Source organism: Heptranchias perlo, chromosome 13 (assembly GCF_035084215.1).
Source record: "Heptranchias perlo isolate sHepPer1 chromosome 13, sHepPer1.hap1, whole genome shotgun sequence".
Classification (NCBI taxonomy): domain Eukaryota; kingdom Metazoa; phylum Chordata; class Chondrichthyes; order Hexanchiformes; family Hexanchidae; genus Heptranchias; species Heptranchias perlo.
In genome coordinates this window covers 12,326,310-12,353,032 of record NC_090337.1, presented here as the reverse complement: position 1 = coordinate 12,353,032, position 26,723 = coordinate 12,326,310, and the positions used below count along the sequence as shown (strand labels likewise).

At 42.5% G+C, this 26,723-nt stretch overlaps 2 protein-coding genes across 5 annotated transcripts in view; one reads left to right on the top strand and one right to left on the bottom strand.

The window, feature by feature from the left end:
- Positions 1–125: 125 nt before the first annotated feature.
- Positions 126–20,505, bottom strand: LOC137331285 (stress-associated endoplasmic reticulum protein 1-like). 4 transcript variants are annotated; one of them, XM_067994990.1, is made up of 5 exons: positions 20,324–20,505; positions 13,761–13,885; positions 12,767–12,842; positions 670–817; positions 126–559 (listed from the first exon to the last, which is right to left on the bottom strand). In XM_067994990.1, the coding sequence occupies exons 2-4, from the start codon at positions 13,842–13,844 to the stop codon at positions 693–695; spliced, it is 285 nt and encodes a 94-aa protein (XP_067851091.1). In that variant the 5' UTR covers positions 13,845–13,885; positions 20,324–20,505; the 3' UTR covers positions 126–559; positions 670–692. The 4 variants fall into 4 exon arrangements, with proteins under 4 accessions (XP_067851091.1, XP_067851090.1, XP_067851089.1 ...); XM_067994989.1 differs by lacking the exon at positions 20,324–20,505 and adding an exon at positions 20,163–20,258; XM_067994988.1 differs by lacking the exon at positions 20,324–20,505 and adding an exon at positions 20,148–20,254.
- Positions 20,488–26,723, top strand: part of eif2a (eukaryotic translation initiation factor 2A) — a 37,823-nt gene continuing 31,587 nt past the window's right edge. The window contains exons 1-2 of the mRNA XM_067994987.1: positions 20,488–20,586; positions 25,715–25,784. Of these exons, the coding sequence (XP_067851088.1) occupies positions 20,559–20,586; positions 25,715–25,784 (98 nt within the window). The 5' untranslated portion in view covers positions 20,488–20,558. The remainder of the gene's footprint in view (positions 20,587–25,714; positions 25,785–26,723) is intronic.

Here is a 26,723-nt window from a genome sequence, read left to right as displayed (position 1 = left end):
AGTCAATACAAGACTAGGCAGGGTGGTTACTAGTGTCTGTGCACTCTTTCATCAGGTAAAGAAAATTCTACTGATATAAACTTCATCAGTTTTGTTCAGAGAACATTAAGCACCCACCTAACAAAAAAATTACAAATCTGTCCTTTTAATCCATTAAAATGTATACGTGTGTGCATTAAGATGAGGACATACATACATACAGGGTTGCAGTACATCACTTTTTAAAAAAAACTTTTTACAGTAGTATTATGGATCTCTCATGGCATTGCTCACAGGTAGTCTAGGACAGGCCCAGGGAATGGAGCAGTTGAGAGGAGAATGCTGTGAACGTCCAGCCTTGCTGTTAATCGTAGTGGGCTAAGCGTCATCCTCTCCAAAGCCTGGTGGTGATCATTGGACTCGGAGGCAGTCTGAACTTGTACTCTGGAATTTGTCGCCCAGACTGGTGTGTTCTGGGAATTGTAGTTTGCTACCCGATCGAGCCTCTTCATCCAGGATCACTAACATCTGACACAGTTAAAGGTCCGTGAACTCAAGTCCCAGGAAGACGGAAACATTGCTGGAGAGAGTTCAAATACAAAAAAAAAGGCAACTTTATTGGTAAGTATAACATTCTTTTTGTGAACGGAGTAATTTTCATTTTTTAAAAAAAACTTTTCTGTTACAAACCTTCTTAGTACTACGGCTGCGGGTTACTGAGAAAGCAAGATGGTAGCAGACAGCATTTTCAAAAAGGATTTTGACAATTTCATTGGTTCCATTTCTCCTCTCACTGGTAGTTTTACACGTTGCTTGTCTCCATGCCTCCTTGGCGCTTCTTGATTGGAAGCAAATGGGAAGAAAAGCAACTTATTTATTGGTAGGTTCCCTGCCTGTTCAGTTGTCCTGCTCTATGAATAGGGCACTTAAACCAATCAGGTGCAAGTGTGACAAATGCCAGCGCAATGCAGGCTTTATAGCTGCAGCACCACCATTGGTGGGAGAATGAGATTACAGTGTGACGGGTTTTACATAGGCAGTTTCCATTATTAAAACGTGGATATAAGAACTTATAATGAAAATATAATAAATAAGGACTGAATACATGATTTAAAAAGGGAACTGAATTACATCTGTCTGCCCTGGTCCAATAATCCCTGATCCTCTGACCCCACTTCACCTGAAGACTACACCTGGCCCCAACTCCCAATCAGAAATCAACTAGTAAGCATCTATAGTTCTTAATGGTCATTGCAATAAATAATTACCATTAAGTGTTCCGGAAAGTCATTTATATTTTAAGATGACAAGGTTTAAATGAGTACATCAGCCAAATCAAGCAAAAATATATTTATTTGGGCGACAAATGCTGCAGTTGCTTACAGTCAAACACAATCGATTGGTCCTGATAAGACAAAGCAGCAACCAAGCGGTCAAGAAATGTGGCGATATCATCATGCCGTGATTTACAATATTATCAGACAGTACAGTGTTGAAAATGGAGAAGCTTCTTATATTTTGCTCATTTCAATTACCACAGAGAGAAAAGAAACTGCCTGTGAACACAACTTTGACCCGGCTATGCTTGCCCCGGATTTGCCTGAGGTCTCTTAAAACCGACCCCCCCCCCAACCCAAAAATCAGACCTAGTCTATTACATCAATGAGGCATTAAAACATCTTAAGACATTAGAGATATATCACCCTTATTTCAACACAAAAAAAAGTTCATTAAATCAAAGCCAATTTACGTTCAAAAATCAGAGAAGCATTCCAGTCTAAGTCCTAAAATGGGTGTACATTTTAATATACAAAGGAAGGCACTTTTCCGGAATTATAAAGTTAATTTAGAAAGATGCACATTTTGTATCTCAAAGTGGACAGGCAGCAGAACCATCTTCTCTACAATTTTAAACAATTTGTGAAAGAATGGGGAAAAAAAATCTGAATACACAAAAATGGTTCTTACCTACATACCGACTATATATAATGATAAAATATTCACATTAAATATGAACTTACAAACTGTTTCCCTGATTAAAATACAAAATTAAATTGCTGGATGGCTTTTACAGTATCCTTGCCTTCTTGGGACACATGAAGGACTGAACTAGACTTTTAGCAACACCATGGAATTAAAAGTTTCTTTCAAAAGCAACTACAGAAAGATTAATTCTGTAAAAATCCATCGTTTGTAAGACAAAGGAAGTGTTGGAATGGTCAGACTCAGCTGGAATTAACAGCAAGACACTTAAAAAGGTACAGAAATTCAAATTTTGTCCATTTCACATGCCCATTCGGATACTCTGAATAATCTGGAAGATAGCTGCAGGCGGAAGAAAAAAAGAGCAAATTACTTTTAAAAATCAAATGAAAAAAATCAATACAACTACTGTCACTGCCAGAACGACTTTAAAAAAAAGTTAAACAAAATATTTTTTTAAATAAACAGTTAAGTGCAAACGACATCAGCAGAGAACAGGCTCAAAGAAGTCCTGGGCCAGACGGTGTGAGGGAGCTGAATTAATTGACACCTTTTGAAATGAGATGTCTGGAGCACCTTAGGTTTACACATTAATTCAATGTTTTCACACTGCTGGAATGAACCGCAGTCACTATTCAAAAAAATAGCAGCCTCCAAATTCAATTTTAAAAACGAAAGGAGGTTCTGTTGAAGATATTACACATGACTGTAGCTTCAATTAACATCTAGAGAGCTGTTACTGTGCTAGACAATGGTAGGCAACTGTTTAGAGGAAGGAAGTGCATACTGTAGAAGTTAATGGCCATCTGCTGATTTGCCTCACCAAATGATTTAAAATAGATTTCCACTAATCGCAGGATTTTCTAGTGGGTTATTACCAGGCACACTTCTAGCAGGCTGCAAATTTCAAACATTGTTCTGCAGAAACAATGGAGGAACAATGTGCATAGAACTGCAGCTGAAATAATGCAAGGCGTTCTCAACTCTATCGTACACATCTGAAAAAATCTGCAGGAATTCACCTTCCGTGTCAAACACGTCCTTAAGATCAGCGACTCCCCAACATAATGGGTGTTTGATATTTATCGATTATCAAGACAAGTTAATGAATTGCTTATTATATACAGTCTCAGCCTTTTTAAAAACATGCATGAATACACCATGCTTTAAAGCACAACATTTAAAGCAACTCTTTCTCCAAATCCTCTGTGGAAAAATGGTCAAAAATCCCAAAATGTGACAATCTCCATTCCTGTCGGTACACCATCCTACTGATGGAAGATAGGAGCCTACAACTATACATGCTGGAGAAGAACATTTGGACATGAAACTCTCCTTGCTACAGGTCTGTTGATGGTAGTACTGTAAATGTAAGGAATCTTACAACACCAGGTTATAGTCCAACAGTTGTATTTGAAACTCAAGCTTTTGGAGGCTTTCTCCTTCACCAGGTGAGTGTGGAATTCCTTGAAAGTTACTGCATATATAGTCAGAGAACAATGCCTGGTGATTACAGATAATCTTTCCAACTGCCCGTTATCAAGGCAATCAAAGGAATTGAATAGTGTTCAGACAGAGAGACATTAGATACAAGACTACCGAATATACAAACGGCCAGAACCAAAGACAGACAGAGAGAGAAAAACGTCCGAAAGGAAGAGAAAGAGAGAATGACCAATTGTATTAAAAACAGATAACTTTTTTTTTCGCTGGTGGGGTTATGTGTAGCGTGACATGAACCCAAAATCCCGGTTGAGGCCGTCCTCATGGGTGCGGAACTTGGCTATCAATTTCTGCTCGACGATTTTGCGTTGTCGTGTGTCTCGAAGGCCGCCTTGGAGAACGCTTACCCGAAGATCAGTGGCTGAATGTCCTCGACTGCTGAAGTGTTCCCCGACTGGGAGGGAACCCTCCTGTCTGGCGATTGTTGCGCGGTGTCCGTTTATCCGTTGTCGCAGTGTCTGCATGGTCTCGCCAATGTACCATGCTCCGGGGCATCCTTTCCTGCAACATATGAGGTAGACAATGTTGGCCGAGTCACAGGAGTATGAACCATGTACCTGGTGGGTGGTGTCCTCTCGTGTGATGCTGGTATCTGGGTCGATGATCTGGCATGTCTTGCAGAGGTTGCCGTGGCAGGGTTGTGTGGTGTCGTGGACGCTGTTCTCCTGAAAGCTGGGTAATTTGCTGCGAACGATGGTCTGTTTGAGGTTGGGTGGCTATTTGAAGGCGAGTAGTGCAGGCGTGGGGATGGCCTTAGCGAGGTGTTCGTCGTCATCGATGACATGTTGAAGGCTGCGGAGAACATGGCGTAGTTTCTCCGCTCCGGGGAAGTACTGGACGACGAAGGGTACTCTGTTGGTTGCGTCCCGTGTTTGTCGTGAGGAGGTCTATGCGATTTTTCGCTGTGGCGCGTTGGAACTGTCGATCGACGAGTCGAGCGTCATATCCCGTTCTTACGAGGGCATCTTTCAGCGTCTGTAGGTGTCCATCGCGTTCCTCCTCGTCTGAGCAGATCCTGTGTATTCGCAGGGCCTGTCCATAGGGGATGGCCTCTTTGACGTGGTTAGGATGGAAGCTGGAAAATTGGAGCATCGTGAGGTTGTCCGTGGGCTTGCGGTAGAGTGAGGTGCCCGTCTTTGATGGAGATCCGTGTGTTCAAGAAAGAAACCGATTCTGAGGAGTAGTCCACGGTGAGTTTGATGGTGGGATGGAACTCGATGTTATCGTGTAGTCTCTTCAGTGATTCTTCACCGTGGGTCCATAGGAAGAAAATTTCAATGTATCTGGTGTATAGCTTTGGTTGGAGGTCCTGTGCAGTGAAGAAGTCGTGCTCGAACTTGTGCATGAAAATGTTGGCATATTGGGGTGCGAATTTGGTCCCCATGGCTGTTCCGTGTGTTTGGGTAAAGAATGGTTCTCGAAGGTGAAGACATTGTGATCCAGGATGAAGCGGATGAGTTGTAGGATGGCGTCTGGAGATTGGCTGTTGTTGGTGTTGAGTACTGAGGCTGTTGCAGCGATGCAGTCATCGTGGGGGATACTGGTGTAGAGTGCCGAGACGTCCATCGTGGTGAGAAGTGTTCCTGGTTCAACTGGTCCGTGGATGCTGAGTTTTTGTAGGAAGTCTGTAGTGTCGTGACAGAAGCTGGGGGTTCCCTGTACGATGGGTTTCAGGATGCCCTCGACGTATCCAGAGAGGTTCTCACACAGGGTTCCGTTGCCTGATACGATAGGACGTCCGGGTGTGTTGGCTTTGTGTATCTTTGGGAGGCAGTAGAAGTCTCCCATGCGGGGAGTACGTGGGATGAGAGCGCGTAGGATGCTTTGAAGGTCTGGGTCGAAGGTCTTGATCAGTTTGTTGAGCTGGTGGGTGTGTTCTTTGGTCGGATCTGCGGGTAACCGTCTGTAGTGTACCTGGTTGTCCAGTTGTCGGTATGCTTCTTTGCAATACCATCACACGAGAGGACACCACCCACCAGGTGCATAGTTCATACTCCTGTGACTCAGCCAACGTTGTCTACCTCATACGTTGCAGGAAAGGATGCCCCGGAGCATGGTACATTGGCGAGACCATGCAGACACTGCGACAACGGATGAACGGACACCGCGCAACAATCGCCAGACAGGAGGGTTCCCTCCCAGTCGGGGAACACTTCAGCAGTCAAGGACATTCAGCCACCGATCTTCGGGTAAGCGTTCTCCAAGGCGGCCTTCGAGACACACGACAACGCAAAATCGTCGAGCAGAAATTGATAGCCAAGTTCCGCACCCATGAGGACGGCCTCAACCGGGATTTTGGGTTCATGTCACGCTACACATAACCCCACCAGCGAAAAAAAAGTTATCTGTTTTTAATACAACTGGTCATTCTCTTTCTCTTCCTTTCGGACGTTTCTCTCTCTCTCTCTCTCTCTGTCTGTCTGTCTGTCTGTCTTTGGTTCTGGCCATTTGTATATTCGGTAGTCTTGCATCTAATGTCTCTCTGTCTGAACACTATTCAATTCCTTTGATTGCCTTGATAACGGGCAGTTGGAAAGATTATCTGTAATCACCAGGCATTGTTCTGACTATATATGCGGTAACTTTCAAGGAATTCCACACTCACCTGGCGAAGGAGAAAGCCTCCAAAAGCTTGTGATTTTCAAATACAACTGTTGGACTATAACCTGGTGTTGTAAGATTCCTTACATTTGTACACCCCAGTCCATCACCGGCATCTCCACATCATGGTAGTACTGTAAGATCTTGAACCAGGATTCCAGTACAGGAACATCAGGCCTAAGATAGCTCAAACTGGGAACCAAGGCCAAGCAAGATTGCTTTACTCATGGCTACAAATGTCTATTACCCAAGGTATTTACAAGTAAGCTAGTAATGGTATCAGTCAGCTGAAGATTGCCTGTATCCTTCAGTATGTTGTTAAAAAGCAAGCTGCACATTGCTGCGGAGCAGAGTGCTCACCTAGTCCTGGGTAGGTAAAGACTCTTTATAATTCTTCAAAATTGTTCTGACAGTGCCCGGGAGCAAGTCTCTAGCCCATCCTTCACCTAGCTGGTGCAGAAAAGCTTAGGGAAGGGGGTACAAAATAAGGAAATAAACTGTACAAAAATGTTCTTTTGACACTTTAAAAAGCACAGGATGATATACATTAAATACTTTCTTAATTAAAAAGTATCTAATACGCATTCTCGCTCATACTCAATGCTCGAGAAAAACAATGTCCTGCTAAAAGTACACATTTAACTTTATTGTCTGTTATTTGAAGGCATGGTCCAAGTTTTGCTTATTAAAATGCTGGGAGAAGTGTGTTAATGCACCCCCAACCCCCCCACCTTACACCTTTTCAGTTGGTTATATAGAGGTCTGTAAAAAGGATGGCAGAAAGCTTAATGTTTACTTATAAATCGTATTACATAAGGTCACATGTACTTCGTTAAAGAACAGCATTTCCAAGTGGATACGTGGCATAACCACCACACTGCACCATCTGATGTGCAAAAAATAAAAATAAAATAGCATATTTTAATGGGGTCATTTTGACCTTGCTCACATAACAGCGATGTTTGAACAGCATTGTGAAAACTTTGCCAATGGGCATAGATATTCTTAAAGGAGAACTCCTATCTTCAACAATTCCCCCCCCACAACCCCCAGCCCCTAAATTTCAACAGCTACCTACTGCCCTGCTTTTATCATCTTTGCTGGCTTGAAGAAATTCAGGCTATTAAACCCCTCTCCAAACTACAGCATTAACGCTTTTCCTTCCTCAGGGTCGGCTAGAAGAAAAGTTGCCTATTTTAAATAAACCAATAGGGGTCATGCTAGGTTGCCCTAGTGTCACTGGCACAAAGGCAACTGCAAAAGTGTCCCTCAAACTAAGGAGGTACCACTAATTGAATTAAACATAAAATCTAATTAAAACTAAAATAAATTCCTAATTTAAATCAGATTATTATCGATGTTGATAAGACACTATTCCCTGCGGTGCCCTCTGGTCGCGGAAGGCTCCAAGGACACTGCATGTTCCCACCCTAACACCATCCCAGGCCACGAACTAGACATCAAAAGAGAAGCAGGCATCCAGAGCGAACTGGTCGCAGGTCGTGCTCTTCCTGGACCCATGTTAGCTGTGGCTCAGTGGGTAGCACTCTCACCTCAGACAGAAGGCCGTGGCTTCAAGTCCCACTAGAGTTATACAGCACGGATAGAGGCCCTTCGGCCCATCGTGTCCGCGCCGGCCATCAAGCCCTGTCTAATCTAATCCCACTCTAGAGACTTGAGCACATAATCCAGGCTGTCACACCCCAGTGCCAGTGCTGAGGGAGTACTGCACTGTCGGAGGTGCCATCTTTCGGATGAGGTGTTAAACCAAGGCCCCCATCTGCCCTCTCAGATGGATGTAAAAGATCCCATGGCACTATTTTGAAGAGCAGGGGAATTCTCCCCAGTGTCCTGGCCAATATTTATCCCTCAACCAATATCACTAAATAAGAGATTATCTGGTCATTATCACATTGCTGTTTATGGGACCTTGCTGTGTGCAACTCAGCTACCGTGTTTCTTACATTACAAGAGTGACTACACTTCAAAGTAATTCATTGGCTGTAAAGCACTTTGGGATGTCTTGTAGTCGTGAAAGGCGTGATATAAATGAAAGACTTTTTTTTCCCCTTTTTCGCCAGATTCAGCAGCAGACACACAAGAAGCTCCTCTGACTTGCCCGCCTCCCTCTCCACGGGGTGACCAAGATCAGAAGTGTTGCCGGAGGAACCAATTGCAGACAAGATTTCCATTGGAATAATATTCCATGTCTCGGTGTCTTTAAAAAAAAGTTACAAAGAAAAAAAAATTCTACAACTATAAATTTTTTTTAAAAATCTGAAATCTGGAAAAATATTGGCAATGTCCAGGTTAGTCATCATTTGAAAGAAAGTGTTCTACCCGAAACATTAATCTATCTTTCTCTTTCAGATGCTGTTCAGTCTGCTGTACATTTCTGGCATTTTCTGTTTCTGTGACAGTTAGCTAGAGCAATATATTGCACACTAGTGCCCTAAACTGTCTTTAAAATGGGTTCACTGATTCAGCAGGCATTGCAGGAAGGAGGTGCCACCAACTCTGAAGAACAGAAGATATTTTTCCCAGGAACACAGAATGCGAGAACAGAGCCATTGCAAGTAAGTTCACCATTCTAAAACTGCCTGGAGCTTTTTTTCTCAAGGTAACTTTCAGCTAAAGTCAGAGGAAATAAGGAAACAAATAAGTCAACGTGACTCACACGTATTCCAAATTCAATATCTATGTTAATTAGCCATGGAATTAGATCAGCTTAAGGAGCATTTGATATTAGCTTTGCTACCAGAAAGAGAGTCAAAGCAGAAGCTGAACACTTCCTCACAGGGGGTGGAATATGGAAAAGAAAGGAACAAGTCATAGAACCATACAGCACAGAAGGTGGCCGTTTGGCCCATCGTGCCTGTGCCAGAACTTTGAAAGAGCTGACCAATTAGTCCCACACTACTTCTTTCCCCACAGCCCTGCAATTTTTTTTCTTTTCAAGTATGTATCCAGTTTCCTTTTGAAAGTCACTACTGAATCTGCTGTCAGCACATTCCTGATCATAACTCGTCACATTAAAAAAATTCTTCTCATCTCCCCTCTGGTTCTTTTACCAATTCTCTTAAATAATTGTCCCAGACCACTCTAGCATACCTTACAGAAACTGGTTTAACAGCATGACTTGGAAAAGTCTGGTTTACCAGTCTAATCCTTTCTCCAAGGAACGGTACATTTTCTGGCTGGACAGAAACTGAGAGGGCACATGCGCAAGAGAGAGCATGAGAGCCAAAGGGGAACAGAAGAGAAGGCGTAGGAACATGGAGAATGGAAGGAACTGAATTATCTTCACCCAACTTTGTGTCACTAGATATTGCTGGTAGATTCTTTTCATGATCCAGGAGAAAGTTTTTACAGAGAACACCAAGGGCATCATCTTATAGCAGAATGGCCAAAAGAAAAATTTATAGAACAGCAGCGTGTTAAAAGCTAGCGGACGTGTAAAAGATTTGGCAAGCCACAATGGTTAAAGAAGAGCTGCTGATTTCATTTTAAGTAACCTTGGAGTGAAACAATTTGCTCCGTTAACAGTAGAATTTTTATAATAAAAAATTCAATCAAAATGTTTGCTTTTTAAAAATATCTTAAAGGAAATCTTTACTGGCTCCCATTATATGTGATATTTATCATCCGCTTCTGGGCACATCATAAGTGCACTGAAACAACCCGCACTACTGCCAAGCAAGAAACAGATGTATAACACGTGCATGACTGAGTATCCTGGTTATAAAACACAAATGTACTAGGGAGGAATGTTCTCTTCCCGCCACACAATTTTTATTTTCTAATTAAAGTCTTCCCATCTTATGTTACAATGCTACGTGGCAGAATTCAGGAGCCACAACGGCAGTAGCAAGTGCAACGTAACTGGGAAAACTACGTAGAAAAATCCAGGAACGCCTTGATTTTAAAATTCTCATCCTTGTTTTCAAATCCCTCCATGGCCTCGCCCCTCCCTATCTATGTAACCTCCTCCATCCCTACACCTCTCAGATCTCGGCACCGCTCCAATTCTTGCCTTTTGCGCATCCCAAATTTTATTCGCATTGGCGGCCGTGCCTTCAGCTGCCTCGGCCCTAAGCTGTGGAATTTGCTCCGTAAACTTCTCCACCTCTCTCCTCCTTTAAGACGCTCCTTAAAATCTACCTCTTCCTAACATCTCTATGTGGCTTAGTGTCAAATTTTGTTTCATAGCACTGCTGTGAAGCGCCTTGGGACGTTTCACTATGTTAAAGGTGCTATATAAATGCAAGTTGTTATTTGAAAAAAAACATTTACAACAAGATGGCTACAAAGAGTTACAGGTTCACAAAGGTAAGTACAGATGAGGTAGGCCAATCGTCCCATTCAGCTCATCTTTCCATTGAAACCTGCAATTCCATCACAGCATCCAATACCTCTTGAATGACTCTCTCCACTACTCTACCCAGAACATCTTTATAGGTATTAATCACTAAAGTAGTGCTTCCTGGCATCAGTCCTGAACTTACCTTTTATCATAGAATCAAAGAAAGGTTACAGCACGGAAGGAGGCCATTCGGCCCATCGAGTCCGCGCCGGCTCAATGCACCAGCAATCTAGCTAGTCCCACTCCCCCGCCATATCCCTATAGCCCTGCACATTTCTTCGTTTCAAGTACTTATCCAGTTCCCTTTTGAAGGCCACGATTGAATCTGCCTCCGCCAACCCCTCGGGCAGTGCATTCCAGATCCCAACCACTCGCTGCGTAAAAAAGCTTTTTCCTCATGTCACCTTTGGTTCTTTTGCCAATCACCGTAAATCTATGCCCTCTGGTTCTTGAACCTTCCGCCAATGGGAACAGTTTCTATCCATCTACTCTGTCTAGACCCTTCGGTTTGCACCTATGTCCCATTGTGCTGCAGTTATGTTTTGACTTGACAGTGCTCAGCATTAATATTTTTTATTCCATTTAGTTGCTTCTATAAATCTAAAAGATTTCCTCTCATGCACCTGCTTTCAAGGCTGAAGTGTACAAGTTTTCTAATCTTTCCTCACAACTTATTCACCCAATATTAGATATCAGCCTTCTTTGTACTACTTCCAGAGCTTGGCGTTTCTCTTTTGGATCGGTGACCAGATCTGAATGCAGTATTTCCAGGAATGGCCTAACTGGAGCACTATACAGCTTCAGCACGAGAACCTCGGACTTAAACTCTACCGATTTGGCAATTTGCTCAGCATTCTGTTTACTTTGACATCTGCTGTTTTGCAATGACTGGACATGGTCAGTGTAGATGTGATCAATCCCAGATCTCTTTTAGCCTCTCCACTAGCTGTTCAATATGACTCGTTAAGTATATTTCCCATTTTTCTCCCAATGTGAAGACTTTGCACTTAACTGTATTTGATTTCTTCCACCCTGGCTCTGCCCACTTACAAATATTGTCTAGGTTCTTCTGTAATTTCTCAATTGCTTCATACTCTACTTCACTCCTCTTTCCCCAGTTTAATATACTTCAGGAATTTGATCAACTTACAGTAAGTATCTGAATCCAGGTCATTTATGTAGATAAGTAGCAAGAAAAAAAATTAATTAGGGGCCATGAATATAAGAGATAGTCTCTAATAAATCCAATAAGGAATTCAGCAGAAACTTCTTTACCTGGGGAGTGGAACTTCCGACCACATGGAGTAGTTGAGGTGAACAGCAAAGATGCATTTAAGGGTAAGCTAGGTAAGTACATGAGGGAGAAAGGAATAAAAGAATTTGCTGATAGGATTAGATGAAGTAGGGTGAGAGGAGGCTCATTTGGAGCATAAACACCGGCATAGACCAGTTGGGCCAAATGGCCTGCTTCTGTGTGTAAATTCTATGTAAGAGTCCCAGCACCAATCTGAGGGCCACTCCACTCGGTACTTCTCGTCAGAGCAGGATGCCCTAGCCGAGTCATTCCAGAACAGCTATAATACTGGCATCTACCTGACGATATGGAAGACTGCCGACGTATGTCCTATTCACGGAAAAACAAGATAAATCTAACCCTGCCTATTACTGGCCCTATTAGCCACTCCCAGTCATCAGTAAAGTTATGGAAAAAGGAGCCATCAACCGTGCCATCAAGCAAAACCCAAACCAACGATGCTCAATTCGGGTTCCACCAGAACCACTCGACTCCAGAACTCATCGCAGCTTTGATCCAGATGTGGATGCAAGAGCTGAGTGCCAGAGGAGAGGTGAGAATACCTGCCCTCAACATCAAGGCAGCTTTCAACCAAGGAGCCCAAGCAAAACTGAGGTCAATGGGGGGGTGGGGGGTGGCGTCCAAAATTCACCAGAGGGGGCCAAGAAACAGCAGTCAACCAAAACAATGACAGATATCCAAGAGCGGAAAGAAATTAAATAAAAATAAATCAAATTGGAAGAACACACAAGACTTTCAGAAAAAGTCTGACAGTCAATTAAATCTCGACGGAAATAAATTCTATTTTCCAATAAACTGTCAATTTTTGATTAAACGTGAGTTGCCTGAAAACAAACCACTGCTTATAAAACATTAGACTTTGTGAAGTGTAATATCCATCAACAGCAAGGTCATCATCTTTTGAACACTCTTAATTTCACAAACTATTCCAATGTAACAAGAAAAATTTCAGGCAGCTTAATGTTGATTCAATCACCAGATCGGAGTTTTAAGAAAAAGTAAAAAAATGCAAAAACAATTACCTGATCCGCAAACAACAAAAATGAAAAGTGCCAATAGCCAGGGACCAACCGATGATTTTTCGTCTGGCGTTGCTTTCTGTAATGACAATAAACACTCCACTGTTAATATTTCACAGCCTCTCACAAAAAGAATCTATGTCAACTGAAATAAAATGCAGGCTTGATAAGCTTACACTGACAGATCCTCCCGAATAACCAGACTGGTTAACAATTTACAAAAAGGATTGCTACAAACTTTGTTACTGAAATATAAAAATAACACACTCAACAACTAACAAAATAGGACAATTTAACACAGAGTAGCCTGACTGATTTTAAGATTATGACAGACAGAAGCACAAGACAGCAATCAGTTTGTCACTGTACTATCCTGATGGAGGCATCATCAGCTTTTCCCACTTAGAACCATATAAGATGGAAATACCGACATTTCCACTACGTGGCTATTAGCCTTTAAAAGTTTGGCAAGAACACTATCCTCTAGGGAGGGAACTAAAAATCACAATGGTGAGAAAGGGCACACTGACAGTCACAAATGAGTATTGAAGGTCTTCCTCCTAGGTGGTGGGGGAAAGGTTAGATTGAGCAATTACCAATTCAGTATCTTCTTTTTATAAGCAATACTTTTTAAGAGGCTTTTGATGTTAATTTTCTGGAAGCTACTATAAATTTAAGACGGTGCTACCTGAAGCTTCCTGTGCAGAAGTTTTCATTTCTCTCCGAAACTGTTTGGCCAATGTATTGATAATCCCAAATAGGGTTTTGAAGGTTGGGGGGAGGGGGGGGGGGGGAAATTAGACTCTTAAAGCCTCAATTATTAGTTGTACAGTCCAATCATTGAACTACTTTAGCATAGTAAACCCAATTGAGACTTATTTTATGATTAGCCACAAATCTTATAAATCCACAGGGCAAACGGACACAACATTTATATACACTAGCAATTTAGTACAACTTTATAAAAAATTTAGAAAGAGATATACTCAAAACTTACCGAACTTTTGGGGACATTCCCCCGCTGTGTGATGTTTTTACTGTGTTTCTCGTTTGCCATCCGGATCCGCTGTTTGGCCACCATTATTCTGCTGGTCCAATCTGGTTATCTACCACACAAACTGACTAAAATTCAACAAAAAAAAGGTGAAATTATTGCAAATTCAAATTGAAGGAAATTAGTTTTAATTAGCATTTGAAATGGTCATTTGGACTTGCATTAAAAATTCAAAATGATTTAAAAAGAGGAAATTACAACTTCAAAAGACCCACACTAATCTATTTAAAGTTTATTTTCATTCTATCCCTTTCTTGGATTTCCCTTTTACTTTCTAAATGGTAAAAAGTTAAAAACAGTGGATGTCCAAAGGGACCTAGCGGTTCAGGTACATAGATCATTGAAGTGTCATGAACAGGTGCAGAAAATAATCAAGGCTAATGGAATGCTGGCCTTTATATCTAGAGGACTAGAATACAAGGGGGCAGAAGTTATGCTGCAGCTATACTAAACCCTGGTTAGACCGCACCTGGAGTACTGTGAGCAGTTCTGGGCACCGCACCTTCGGAAGGACATATTGGCCTTGGAGGGAGTGCAGCGTAGGTTTACTAGAATAATACCTGGACTTCAAGGGTGAAGTTACGAGGAGAGATTACACAAATTGGGGTTGTATTCTCTAGAGTTTCGAAGATTAAGGGGTGATCTGATCGAGGTTTATATGACATTAAGGGGAACGGATAGGGTGGATAGAGAGAAACTATTTCCGCTGGTTGGGGATTCTAGGGGTAGGGGGGGGGCACAGTCTAAAAATTAGAGCCAGACCTTTCAGGAGCGAGATTAGAAAACATTTCTACACAGGGTGGTAGAAGTTTGGAACTCTCTTCCACAAACGGCAATTGATACTAGCTCAATTGCTAAATTTAAATCGGAGAGAGATAGCTTTTTGGCAACCAAAGGTATTAAGGGATTATGGGACAAAGGCAGGTATATGGAGTCAGATCACAGATCAGCCATGATCTTATCAAATGGCATGAGGGGCTGAATGGCCTACTCCTGTTCCTATGTTCCCTTCATCACCCCAATTGGTTCCCAAGCCTTTTCCAAAGCTGCTCTGAAATCCACTACCAATGAAATGCTCAAGGACAGTCTGGGATTACTTTTTCTCCTTCCCTTCCAGGAAAGTGCCTGACCTTTACTTTGCATCTTCCCACATGGCGGCAGCCGAGACTGGAAGCGAAGCTACATATGATGACAGCTGAGTCCAAACCCATGACACGCAAAATTGGGGGGAAGCTCCAACATGCTGCATTAACAAGGTTTCATTCAAGGAAGGGATGTTAACAGTTCTGCTAAATGTTCCTACTGCCTCGTCGAGCAGCTTATATTCCCCTTATGGAATTAACCCTATGACTATAAAAGTATGCAAATCCCACTCAAATCCATTGCACACAGGTAGTGAAATAAGCTGCTGTTTTCACTTTGCATATGAGTTAGTGTTTATGGAGGGCAAAGAGGGCATTGGCAAAACGGAGTCTGGAAATGACAAGGCAGTCGATAAGATTTGGGAAATAGTGAGTATGGAGGCAAGGATGAAGTGATAACCCAGATCCATAGTGAACAAGTTAATCAGACAACCCAACAGTCAGTGTGTGCACAAAAAGAGTCAGAGGTACAGAGAGTATGGCTAGAGGAGGCTACAGATAGGGAGGGGCAACGTCATGAAGGGATTTTAAACATGAGAATGAAAGTTTTAAATTAGAGACATGGGGGAGGTAAGAGGAGGGAGTTGGGGGGCGGCGGCGATGAGACCAGGAGCCAATGTAGATCAGCAAGTGCAGGGGTAGTGGGTGAGCTAGGCTTGGTGCAGGATAGTGTTTTGGATGAACTGACGTTTATGGGGGTGTAGACAGAACAGGACACCAGCCAGGAGACCATTATAAAGCAGTTGCGTCTGTAGGTGACAAAGGTATGGATGGGAGTTTCAGCGGCAGATGGGCTAAGACAGGAGCACAGGCAGGCGATGAAATGGAGGTGGAAGTAGGCAGTCCTTGTCATGGAGAGTATATGGGACGGAAGTTCAGCTCAAGGTCAAATAGGGTGCCAAGATTGCAAACAGTTGGTTCCGCCTGTGACTTTGGTTGAGGAAAGGGATGGAATGGGCGGTGAGGGTAGAATTTATGGGGGGGGGGGGGGAAAGAGAGGAGATAATGGCTTCAGTCTTCCCACTGTTTAACTGGAAGAAATTGTGGCTCATACAAGACAGGCTATTGGATTAGCAGTCTGATAACACAAAGGCTGTGGAGGGAACAAGATAGGTGTCACCAGCATACATGTGGAAGCTGAACCTGTGTCTGCAGATTATGTCACCAAGGGGCACCATGCAGTTGAAGAGGAGGAAGGGGCCAAGATCCTTGGGGACTCCAGAGGTAACGGTGCGGGGTGGGAAGAGAAGCTATTACTGGCGATGCTTTAATTCCGATCGGATAGGAAAGAGTGAAACCAAATGAGGACAATCCCACTGAGCTGGACAACGGAGGAAAGGATTTGAAGGAGGATGGTGTGATCGACCATGTCAAAGGCTGCAGAGATTGAGGAGGGATGATGCAATCTACAGCATTAGTTAGGGTTGTTTCAGTGCTATGGCAAGGACGGAAACCTGATAGGAGATATTCAAACATGAAGCTGCAGGCAAGATAAGCACATGTTTGAGAAGTGACAACAGGTTCAAGAACTTAAAGGAAGAAAGAGAGATTGGAAATGGGACGGTAGTTTTCAGGACACCGGGGTCATGAAAGGCGCTGTATAAATGTACATCTTTCTTTTTTCTTGGGGTGCTATACAAATCTACATTGTCGTATTTAACTTGCAATGTACTTTACTACTCAAAATACAGCATAATATTCATTATCTGGTAAGCACTGACAGAATACTATAAACTAAAGATATTACAGTGGATGAAAGAGTTGATGCTCTCTCATCCATCTGTTGCATAAAACATATTTATGTGTTACATGCCGATTCATTGTTCTTTTTAGAAGTCAATTTTTATTTTAAAACATATTATAATTCTCAATTTAAAGTCATTCATGGGCAGAAAAAACACTCAACTCAAAAACAGTTCTGGCATACTGATTAAAGCTTTTTTAAAAAAATAGCAGGAATTAAACAATTATCTTTACAGATGAAGGTGGTGTACAAAATATTTCCTGGGCGGCAAGTCACATCTGAGTTAAGCTGACTTATTTAATGCACGTAATCACAGTAACATTTCCTAGAATAAACCTAGAAGGTTGTTTTTGTGACTGGAAGCCTGTGGCCAGTGGGGTACCACAGGGATCGGTGCTGGGTCCCTTGCTGTTTGTGGTCTACATTAATGACTTGGATATGAATGTAAAAGGTATGATCAGTAAGTTCGCTGATGATACAAAAATTGGTAGGGTGGTAAATAGCGAGGAGGATAGCCTCAGTCTGCAGGACGATATAGATGGGTTGGTCAGATGGGCGGAACAGTGGCAAATGGAATTTAACCCGGAAAAGTGCGAGGTGATGCACTTTGGAGGGACTAACAAGGCAAGGGAATACACAATGAATGGGAGGACCCTAGGCAAGACAGAGGGTCAGAGGGATCTTGGTGTGCAAGTTCACAGATCCCTGAAGGCGGCAGAACAGGTAGATAAGGTGGTAAAGAAGGCATATGGGATACTTGCCTTTATTAGCCGAGGCACAGAATATAAGAGCAAGGAGGTTATGATGGAGCTGTATAAAACACTGGTTAGGCCACAGCTGGAGTACTGTGTGCAGTTCTGGTCGCCACACTACAGGAAGGATGTGATCGCTTTGGAGAGGGTGCAGAGGAGATTCACCAGGACGTTACCAGGGCTGGAGCGCTTCAGCTATGAAGAGAGACTGGGAAGATTGGGTTTGTTTTCCTTGGAGCAGAGGAGGCTGAGGGGGGACATGATTGAGGTGTACAAAATTATGAGGGGCACAGATAGGATGGATACTAAGGAGCTTTTTCCCTTCGTTGAGGGTTCTATTACAAGGGGACATCGATTCAAGGTAAAAGGCGGGAGGTTTAGAGGGGATTTGAGAAAGAACTTTTTCACCCAGAGGGTGGTTGGAGTCTGGAACTCACTGCCTGAAAGGGTTGTGGAGGCAGGAACCCTCACAACATTCAAGAAGCATTTGGATGAGCACTTGAAATGCCATAGCATACAAGGCTACGGACCAAATGCTGGAATATGGGATTAGAGTAGACAGGGCTTGATGGCCGGCGCGGACACGATGGGCCGAAGGGCCTCTATCCGTGCTGTATGACTCTAAAATAATACAGCAGTACAATAGGGATTTACATCTCTGCAATCCCACACAGCAAATTATCATCCTCAGTCATTTTTTTTTGGGGGGGGGGGGGGGGGGGAGGAAGGTAGAGAGTAGGTGCCAAATGTAAGGCAGGCACTAGGTCTCCAGGTTTTCTCCCTCTGGTGTCTCCTTCACCCTACCAAGCAGCTGATTACACAGCACCAGCAGCTGATTACACAGCACCAGCAGCTGATTACACAGCACCAGCAGCTGATTACACAGCACCAGCAGCTGATTACACAGCACCAGCAGCTGATTACACAGCACCAGCAGCTGATTACACAGCACCAGCAGCTGATTACACAGCACCAGCAGCTGATTACACAGCACCAGCAGCTGATTACACAGCACCAGCAGCTGATTACACAGCACCAGCAGCTGATTACACAGCACCAGCAGCTGATTACACAGCACCAGCAGCTGATTACACAGCACCAGCAGCATTCAGGAATAGTGTATCTGTGCATTCTCTTGGTGGGGAATGATGTGTGGAGACTTGAAGAGGGAAAGGGGTTAATTAAAAAAGCACACAAATAATATCAACTGGTTTTCATTTCATTTGAAGTAATCTCTTCTGCTCCAACAAAAAACAAAAAAAAATTACCAGAAGCTTTTCCTCTTCCGGTGAAGCATGATCATATTGTGCTAAAAGCTGCATGAGAATGAAAACCACAGACTATGTGGGCACAATATTTGACCCTCTTGACCCCCATCTAAACCATTACACAACCTGATTGCAATTGTCAAATGCCAGTATCCAACCAAAAAGTACTCAATATGGGAAGAAAGCTCATCAATTTCACATTGATTTACAATTTTCTCAGCATCTAGTAAAGGCAAGATTATGGTCACAACCTTAACCAGTATGGTGAACAGGTAAATAAGTTTGGCTCCATTGGTAGCATTCTTGCCTCAAAGGCAGAAGGTTGAGGGTTCAAATCCCAGGACTTGAGTATTTAAGTACATTATTGAGCATGTGCTGCATAATCAAAAGTCCTATCCTTCAGATAACACATTAAACCATGGTATCATCTGCAGTTCTCATAGATGTTAAAAGATCCCATGGCATTATTCAAAGAGGTCTCTCAAGTGTCCTGGACAACATTCCTCACTCAACCAATACCATCAAAACAAATTAACTGGTCATTCGTCTCGTTGCTGTTTGTTGGACCTTTGTCAGCCAAAATATCTATCCCATTTTAAGAGTATCTTGTATCCCACATTACAAGAGTGACTAAACAATGTAATCGCATTCTACCTGAAACATTTCTGAAAGACAGGAGAAAGTGCCACATAAATGCAAATTCTTCCTTTTTCTTTTACATGCCATTCATACAAAAATACATTAATGCTCACAACCCCATCCACAACACACTGAGAAACACAGCTATTAGATAATCCCTAAAACTACATTGAGCAAATGGTAATTACAAAATCCAAAAGTAAAAACAGGCAAACACGTATTGATCTCTGCAAATCAGCACACTTTTTTTTATCAACGATAAAATTGATATTAAGTAATAAACAAAGGTCTGGTCAAACATAATCACCATATTATATTTTATATATAAGCCTTACATTACAGCAACACAACCTCTTAAAGGGGAATTTATCCTAAAGGCATATTTTTCCCCAAAAAAAAACACTACTCTGCCAAGAATTATTAATTTTTTGGTTTTTTTTTAAAAAATCTTGACTTATTTTGATGTCTCTCACTCATAAATGGGCTTGTCAGACTCACTCCTTCCTTCATCACCAATCCCACCAGCAGCTCGGTGCTGTCTCACCAGGGAATTTAACGGCATAGGTGGGGTGGTGGGTGGAAGGAACGGAGCGGAATAAACTACTTCACCCGCTGCTGACTGGTGGCCGTTTAAATTTCACAACAAGTTACACGACAAAAAAAATTTTTTTTAAAAAGAATTTTTTTTTTAAAAAGAACATTTTAGGCCTAAGGGAGTCGACAACAGGCAGCGAGATGGAACAAGAAGCTGGTGGCCGAGCGCGCCCCCCCCCCCCGCCGCTCACCTGGCGCCCGGGTACCTGGGTGCTGAGGAGCCGCCGTCGCCCCCCTTCTGCCTCCAAACCTCCAAAGTCTGAGGAGACGCTCGAGTCAAAGAGGTTAAGCGCCGGAAATACACATCACACAACGCTTCCGCGCGCGCACGCGCGCACACACAACATAGTCCGTCTCTCACACCTACCTCTCAACACTTTTTTTTAAAAAAAATGTCCCTTCGAAACCTTCTATTTTTCTTTAATTTAGTTCATCCAGATCCCGTTTTGTTTTTTTCAAAAATAAATAAGCCCACTGTAACCGGAGATGCGGATGGAGACGGTAAGGCGGCCGCTCGAGCTACGTGTTGCTCGGCAGTGGTTGACCTCTGAACCCGGAGGGGAGGGGGGCGGGGAGGCAAATGACGACATTTCCGACTTAAGATGGCGCTATCCACGCCGTTGCTGGCAGGTTGGTGGTTTCTATCACTGCAGGCATTTTAGACGGAGTTATTCCGTCTTTTCCTTTTGCTGATTATATATTTAGAGTTGTCGATGTCCGGAGGGATTGCTAAAAAATATAATCTTTAAATGCTTTAATAAATGTATACGAGTGTGTGAAGGAGGGGAGAGAGATGCAAACCCATAGCAACCGGTTGGATTCCTGGTTGGAAGCCCAGGGACCTTCAGGAATCGGCACTTGTCATGTAATGGGGGCAGGGGGCAGAGTGGGGTGGGGTGGGGGGAGGCTCACTGCTGACAGGAGAGCGAACATCGGTCAATAATTGACTTGGAGAGGATGACGTGCCTCACCCAGTGTCCTTACAGGCCAGGTTTGGAGCCTGGATTCTGTTCAGCTGTTGAGCATTTTCCCGGAGCTAGGGGGAAATAAAGAAGTTGCTGGATGTTTGCCAAGTTCGAAACATAGTAAAGGGCAGGGCAATGGGAGGGATCATGTCTTGTGTTTTTTTCCCCCCCCATTTGCTGCTGATGAGAATGCATTGAAAAACCTTAATGTCTCCAAGCTACAAGGCAGAATCAAGCCAACTTAAAGATTTTTGGACATGCCAAGCCTAAATCAAAAAGGTGTTAACCCCAATTGATAGGCGAGTCTGGAGGATCGGTTTATGCAGACACATTAAACTTTGAAAGCAGCAGGTGTATACTGCAGTGGAAGCACAGAGCACATCCACTGAGGCAAGATACAGTGTGACCCAGAAATAAAATAGGCGCTACTGATCTATATACAGCATACGGATGATAATGACACACCTGTACTGATTGCGTTGAAAGGCATTTGGGCCATCTCTGCTTGACTCTCTGGAATTCCCTTGTTAAACCTCAACCTTGCTATTTCTCTCCCATGTTTAAATTCTCCTTAAAACCTCTCTTTTTGACATTGCTTTTGATCATCTCTTGTAACTCCTCTAACAGTCGTTTGTGCTCCCCACATGATTTACCTTGGGATGTCTATGATACTATGTGAAATGTGACTTGTTAAAATGGCTTAATGTAGATGACCTAGTTCACTTTGGGCATTGTGGAGCAAAGGTGTCCTAACTCCATTGATAAAGTTAAGAAATCACAATACCTTTACAAAAATGGGTGTGAAACAGTTGTTGGATTGTGATTTATTTGCAAAGAAGTTGAACCATGAGTGTGTCAGCTGTAGTAAAGAGTATATTCGGAGGGAGGGACAATCTTAATTTTTTTTGAGGTACCATTTTGTATATATGCTTTTTTCAAAGAAAACATAAGATTGGCATAAGTGAGATTTATCACAACTCTTAAGTTTCAAAACAATTCACACACAATGAATTATTTTCAAATGCAGTGATTATTATGTAGTATGTTATGTTTTTTAAAAAATAACTGTCAAAAAAGGGGTGTTTCCAGCCTTTTTTAAGGAGGGGGCAAACTTCTAGGGTCCAGAAGTAATTTACAGACATATACTTTTCACTCTGATGAAGGTGCCACATAAATGGAAATTGTTTCTGTGGAACTCTTTAATCCACAGTTAAACAATAGTTGTGCTCAATCTGGACAGAGGTTTTCAAGCATTTGGCCAATCCCAGTTTCCTTGACCCACTATAATTCTTTTGCAGCTGAAAGCTGTATTTTGGAAAAGAAGCACATGTCCCCCTGGTGTGTACGAGACAAAAATAGTTTCCCCTCTGAAGCTCTGCTTGCCCTAGATGCAACACGATTGATATTGAACACTTGGTGCAATTTAGAGTAGAATTGTTGCACTCTTAAGGAATGTGGCTCACAATACTGCCCCTTTAAAAGAAAAATGATTGTTAAATTTAACAACTTTTTTGTATGTGTTTCTGTTGATTTTGGAATATTTTTATTCAAAGGATGTTTGCAGATGACCTCGTTGATAGAAACTGAGTAGGAGTAACTGACACCGTTAGGCAGCTAAGTGGGTCTGGGCTAACGACTACATTGCTACTGATATTAATCCAGGTTCCATACACTACCGCTCTTGGTGGCTTCTTTGAGTCAGTTCTTCCAATGGTGACTCCACCACTCACTATTTAAACAAAAAAACTTAAACAGCAAAAGTAGAGGGAAGATGCCCAAGTTTAACAACAACTTGCATTCATATAACGCCTCTAACATAGTAAAACATCCTAAGGCGTTTCATAGGAGCATTAGCAAACAAAATTTGACACCGAGCCACATTACGAGATTATTAACACAGGTGACCAATAGCTTGGTCAAAGAGGTAGGTTTTAAGTAGTATCTTGAAGGAGAAAAGAGAGGCGGAGAGGTTTAGGGAGGGAATTCTGGAGATTAAGGCCTAGGCAGTTGAAGGCACGGCCGCCAATGGTGGAGCGAATAAAATTGGGGATGCGCAAGAGGCCAGAATTGGATGTGATTGTATTTTTTTAACTAACAATATATGGATGGGGGAAATGCAGCGGATGTACATGAATTTTTAGAAAGCCTTTGAGAATTTACCACGCAGGAGACTAATGGAGAGGATTAAGGGGTGTGGAATTAGGGGGAAGAGTAGCAAATTGGATTAAAAACTGGTGAGAAGGGAAGAAACGGAACGTTGGAGTTATGGGCAGTTTCTCCAAATAGTTGGAAATGAGTAGCATTATCCTTTGATTGAGATTGCACTATAATGCATTGCCAGCCATTTGGTGTCTTTAGAATATACTTTGTTGTTCCCAAAGCATGAGAGGCTTACCTTCAATCCACCTCATTCTGTCTGATGTTTTTTTTGCCAATCCTTACAAGTTTTCTGTTTCCAATTTTCTTTACTTTTCTCCTTTCCTAAAGCAGTGACTCATGTTGAGTATGGTTCCATGGGTGTTGGCAGCCCTCAAGTAATTCACGCAAGTTCTCATTCTTCATGCAGTAGCCTAGAGAGTGAGCCTCTGGGGGCATTCTAAGTTAAGCCCAATTATGACTCTCATTTGACATCCATGCACACATATTTTCCAGCAGGAATAATCTTTAGATAATAAATCAGGAGTGTGCACCTCAGCTAATTTTATCCTCCCAAGCCCATGGACACCAAATCCAATCACTAAATCAGTACAGATTAGAGTTCGAAGGTGGGACCTTCCTGGTCTGTACAGTGCAGTTCTACCTTGGGAAGTGCATTTATCAGTTATGGTATTGGGGAACTACCTCTAACCAATTTTAAAGGAATGGCTTGCCTTTTTGTCACTCCAACAACACTCAAGAAGCTCGACACCATCCAGGACAAAGCAGCCTGCTTGATTGGCACCCCACCCACCACCTTAAATATTCACTTCCTCCACCACCAGTGCACTGTAGCTGCACTGCGTACCATCTACAAGGTGCACTGAAGCTGCACTGCGTACCATCTACAAGATGCACTGCAGCAACTAGCCAAGGCTTCTTCAGCACCACCCAAACCCACGACTCCTACCACCTGGAAGGACAAGGGCAGCAGGCGCATGGGAACAACACCAGCTGCAGGTTCCCCTCCAAGTCACACAGCATCCCTACTTGGAAATATATCGCCGTTCCTTCATCGTCGCTGGGTCAAAATCCTGGTACTCCCTACCTAACAGCACTGTGAAAGAACCTTCACCACACGGACTGCAGCGGTTCAAGTTGGCGGGGCTCGCCACCACCTCAAGGGCAATTAAGGATGGGCAATCAATGGTGGCCTTGCCAGTGACGCCCACATCCCATGAATGAATTTAAAAAAAACGTTGATGGTACAGTAGTGAATATTGCAATTCTAACGACAATCTTCCAAATAAAAATATCTAATTGAAACGGGCACAAAGAAGCAAAATATAAGCATTCTGTGACCTGGGGATTGATTCTGTAAATTAAAGCAGCACCTTGCTATTTGGGTGGGTATTTACTTTCATTGAAAAGTTCTCCTCTTTCAGCCATCACATGTAAAACTCTCCAATGTACTAGGAGAAATTCTCAATTTCTTTCTTGCCCACATTTTCCTGGAGACCCAGCATTTCAAACCGGGAAGTTCTTCGTGAGAGACTCCATTGAATTGACCTGGGGAGGAGGCAACATTCTTTGATTTCTGGGTGCTGATGTGAAGCTCAAAATTCAGTGCCGTTGCATACATGGTTAAAGTGAGTGTCAGCTTCAGAGTGGTATGCCGGAATTGAAAGGGTGCTGTATCAGTGGAACCCCTCATTGACTGAGCTCGTAACTGCTGCAAGCTCAACGGCTTTACGGTGATGTTCTGTTCTGACATGTTGGATCTCTACTAGACTATGAGGAATCACTTAGGCAAGGAGAATGTTCAACAGGAGTCAAAATCTGCATTGACAACACTTTTACTAACATAACAGTCATTGCTGTCCAAAAAGTGTGAAGTGCTTTTGAAATGTTTCAACAATGTAATAAGGCATTTTATAAGTGCTAGTATAACTTTTTTTGTTTTCCTTTCCCTCCTTACAGATCCTTTGAACAGAATAGTACAATTTGCAAATACTTTTTGTTTTTAACCATATTCCCATAAGGAGTGAGGGCAAATTTAATCTTGCATTTAAAAATAAAACTCCTTTAAAATGAATGTTATCTGTTTACTGCTTGCTATTTTACGGCGCCTGGCTCGTTTCTAGATCACGAGATTGTACAGATGTCTCTGGGCAAATATTTCTCAGCATTAACTTGGCAAAACATAAATGGTGAAAAGTGGAGGAAGGGGATGATGAGGACAAGAGCTGCTTAACTCCCTTGGGTATTATTTTGTTTAGTTTTTGTTCTCTGCCATCTTTAAACATGCCAACCAGCCTTTGTTTTTTTTAAACCAGCTGGTAAAGTGCAATATATCATTAAAAAAAACATTTACCAGGAGTTGCAATAGTCTGAAGAGAAAAAGTTGAAATAAATAAATCTTGGAGGCTGGAATGATATGGTGCTGTCCTGAAACAAATTTCCCAATAAATGAGACTGAAGTTGATAAATGTTACACAATCCCCGACTTGTTAATGATCTTCTGACCAAACATACATTATCACTTGACATGAAGTCAAATTCAATTCCAGTTTCACCATTTGATATAGTTGAACCGTAATATCACGAATGGAGTGTGAAATATTTTTACAGTCAACCTTTATGATTGTGTGTTACAGTTCGAGGTTCCGAAGGAATCTATATGCTCAATGGCCCTCCTACTTATACAGAAAACACCTCTTTCACAAGGTATTTTATATAACTTTTTTTATTATACTTGTGAATCTTGAATGTGGCACAACATTTAGATGGAAATTGTAGCAAGACAGCCACTTTTAAAGTAAACACATTTGCCCGGTGGTACAGTAGGTTAGTGTACCATCATACCTTGCCATGAAATGATAGAATATGGGGAATTATGGCTGCTGTCCCAAGCCGTGAATTCCCAATATCGATGGGGACAAGGGTTGGAGCCGAGAGCAGAAGCCAGGTTAAGGAAGGTATGTTACAGTTGTATAAAGCTCTGGTTCGACTCCATTTAGAGTACTGCATCCAGTTCTGGGTGCCACACCTTAGGTAGGATGTATTGGCCTTGCAGGGGGTGCAGTGCAGATTCACCAGAATGATACCGGGGCTAAAAGGGTTAAAATATGAGGACAGGTTGCATAGAGTAGGCTTGTGTTCCCTTGGGTATAGAAGATTAAGGGGTGACCTATTTGAGATGATTAAAGGATTTGATAGAAACTATTTCCTCTGGTAGGGGAGTCCAGAACAAGGGGGCATAAACTTAAAATTAGAGCTGGGCCGTTCAAGGGTGATATCAGGAAGCACTTCTTCACACAAAGGGTAGTGGAAATCTGGAACTCTGGAACTCTCCTAAAAAGCTGTTGAGGCTGGGGGTCAATTGAAAATGTCAAAACTGAGATTGATAGATTTTTATTGGGCAAGGGTATTAAGAGATACGGAACCAAGGTGGGTAAATGGTGTTAAGATACAGATCAGCCATGATCTAATTGAATGGCGGAACAGGCTTGAGAGGGTGAATGGCCTACTTCTGTCCTGATGTTCCAGGTGTTCCCCTCTAAGCAAGGAAGAATCAGCGGGTGAGATGCTCTGCACCAATCTATGCCACCTCTTGGGTCCAGTTATAGTATGGCAATGACAGTGGCCTAGGAGTAGAAAACGTGT

Coding starts and splice junctions, on each gene's coding strand:
- LOC137331285 (XM_067994990.1), bottom strand. CDS start 13,844: ATGGTGGCCAAACAGCGGATCCGGATGGCAAACGAGAAACACAGTAAA. Junction 12,843..13,760: donor GGAATGTCCCCAAAAGTTCG/GTAAGTTTTGAG, acceptor TTGTCATTACAG/AAAGCAACGCCAGACGAAAA. Junction 818..12,766: donor TTTTGTTGTTTGCGGATCAG/GTAATTGTTTTT, acceptor CTTCCAATCAAG/AAGCGCCAAGGAGGCATGGA.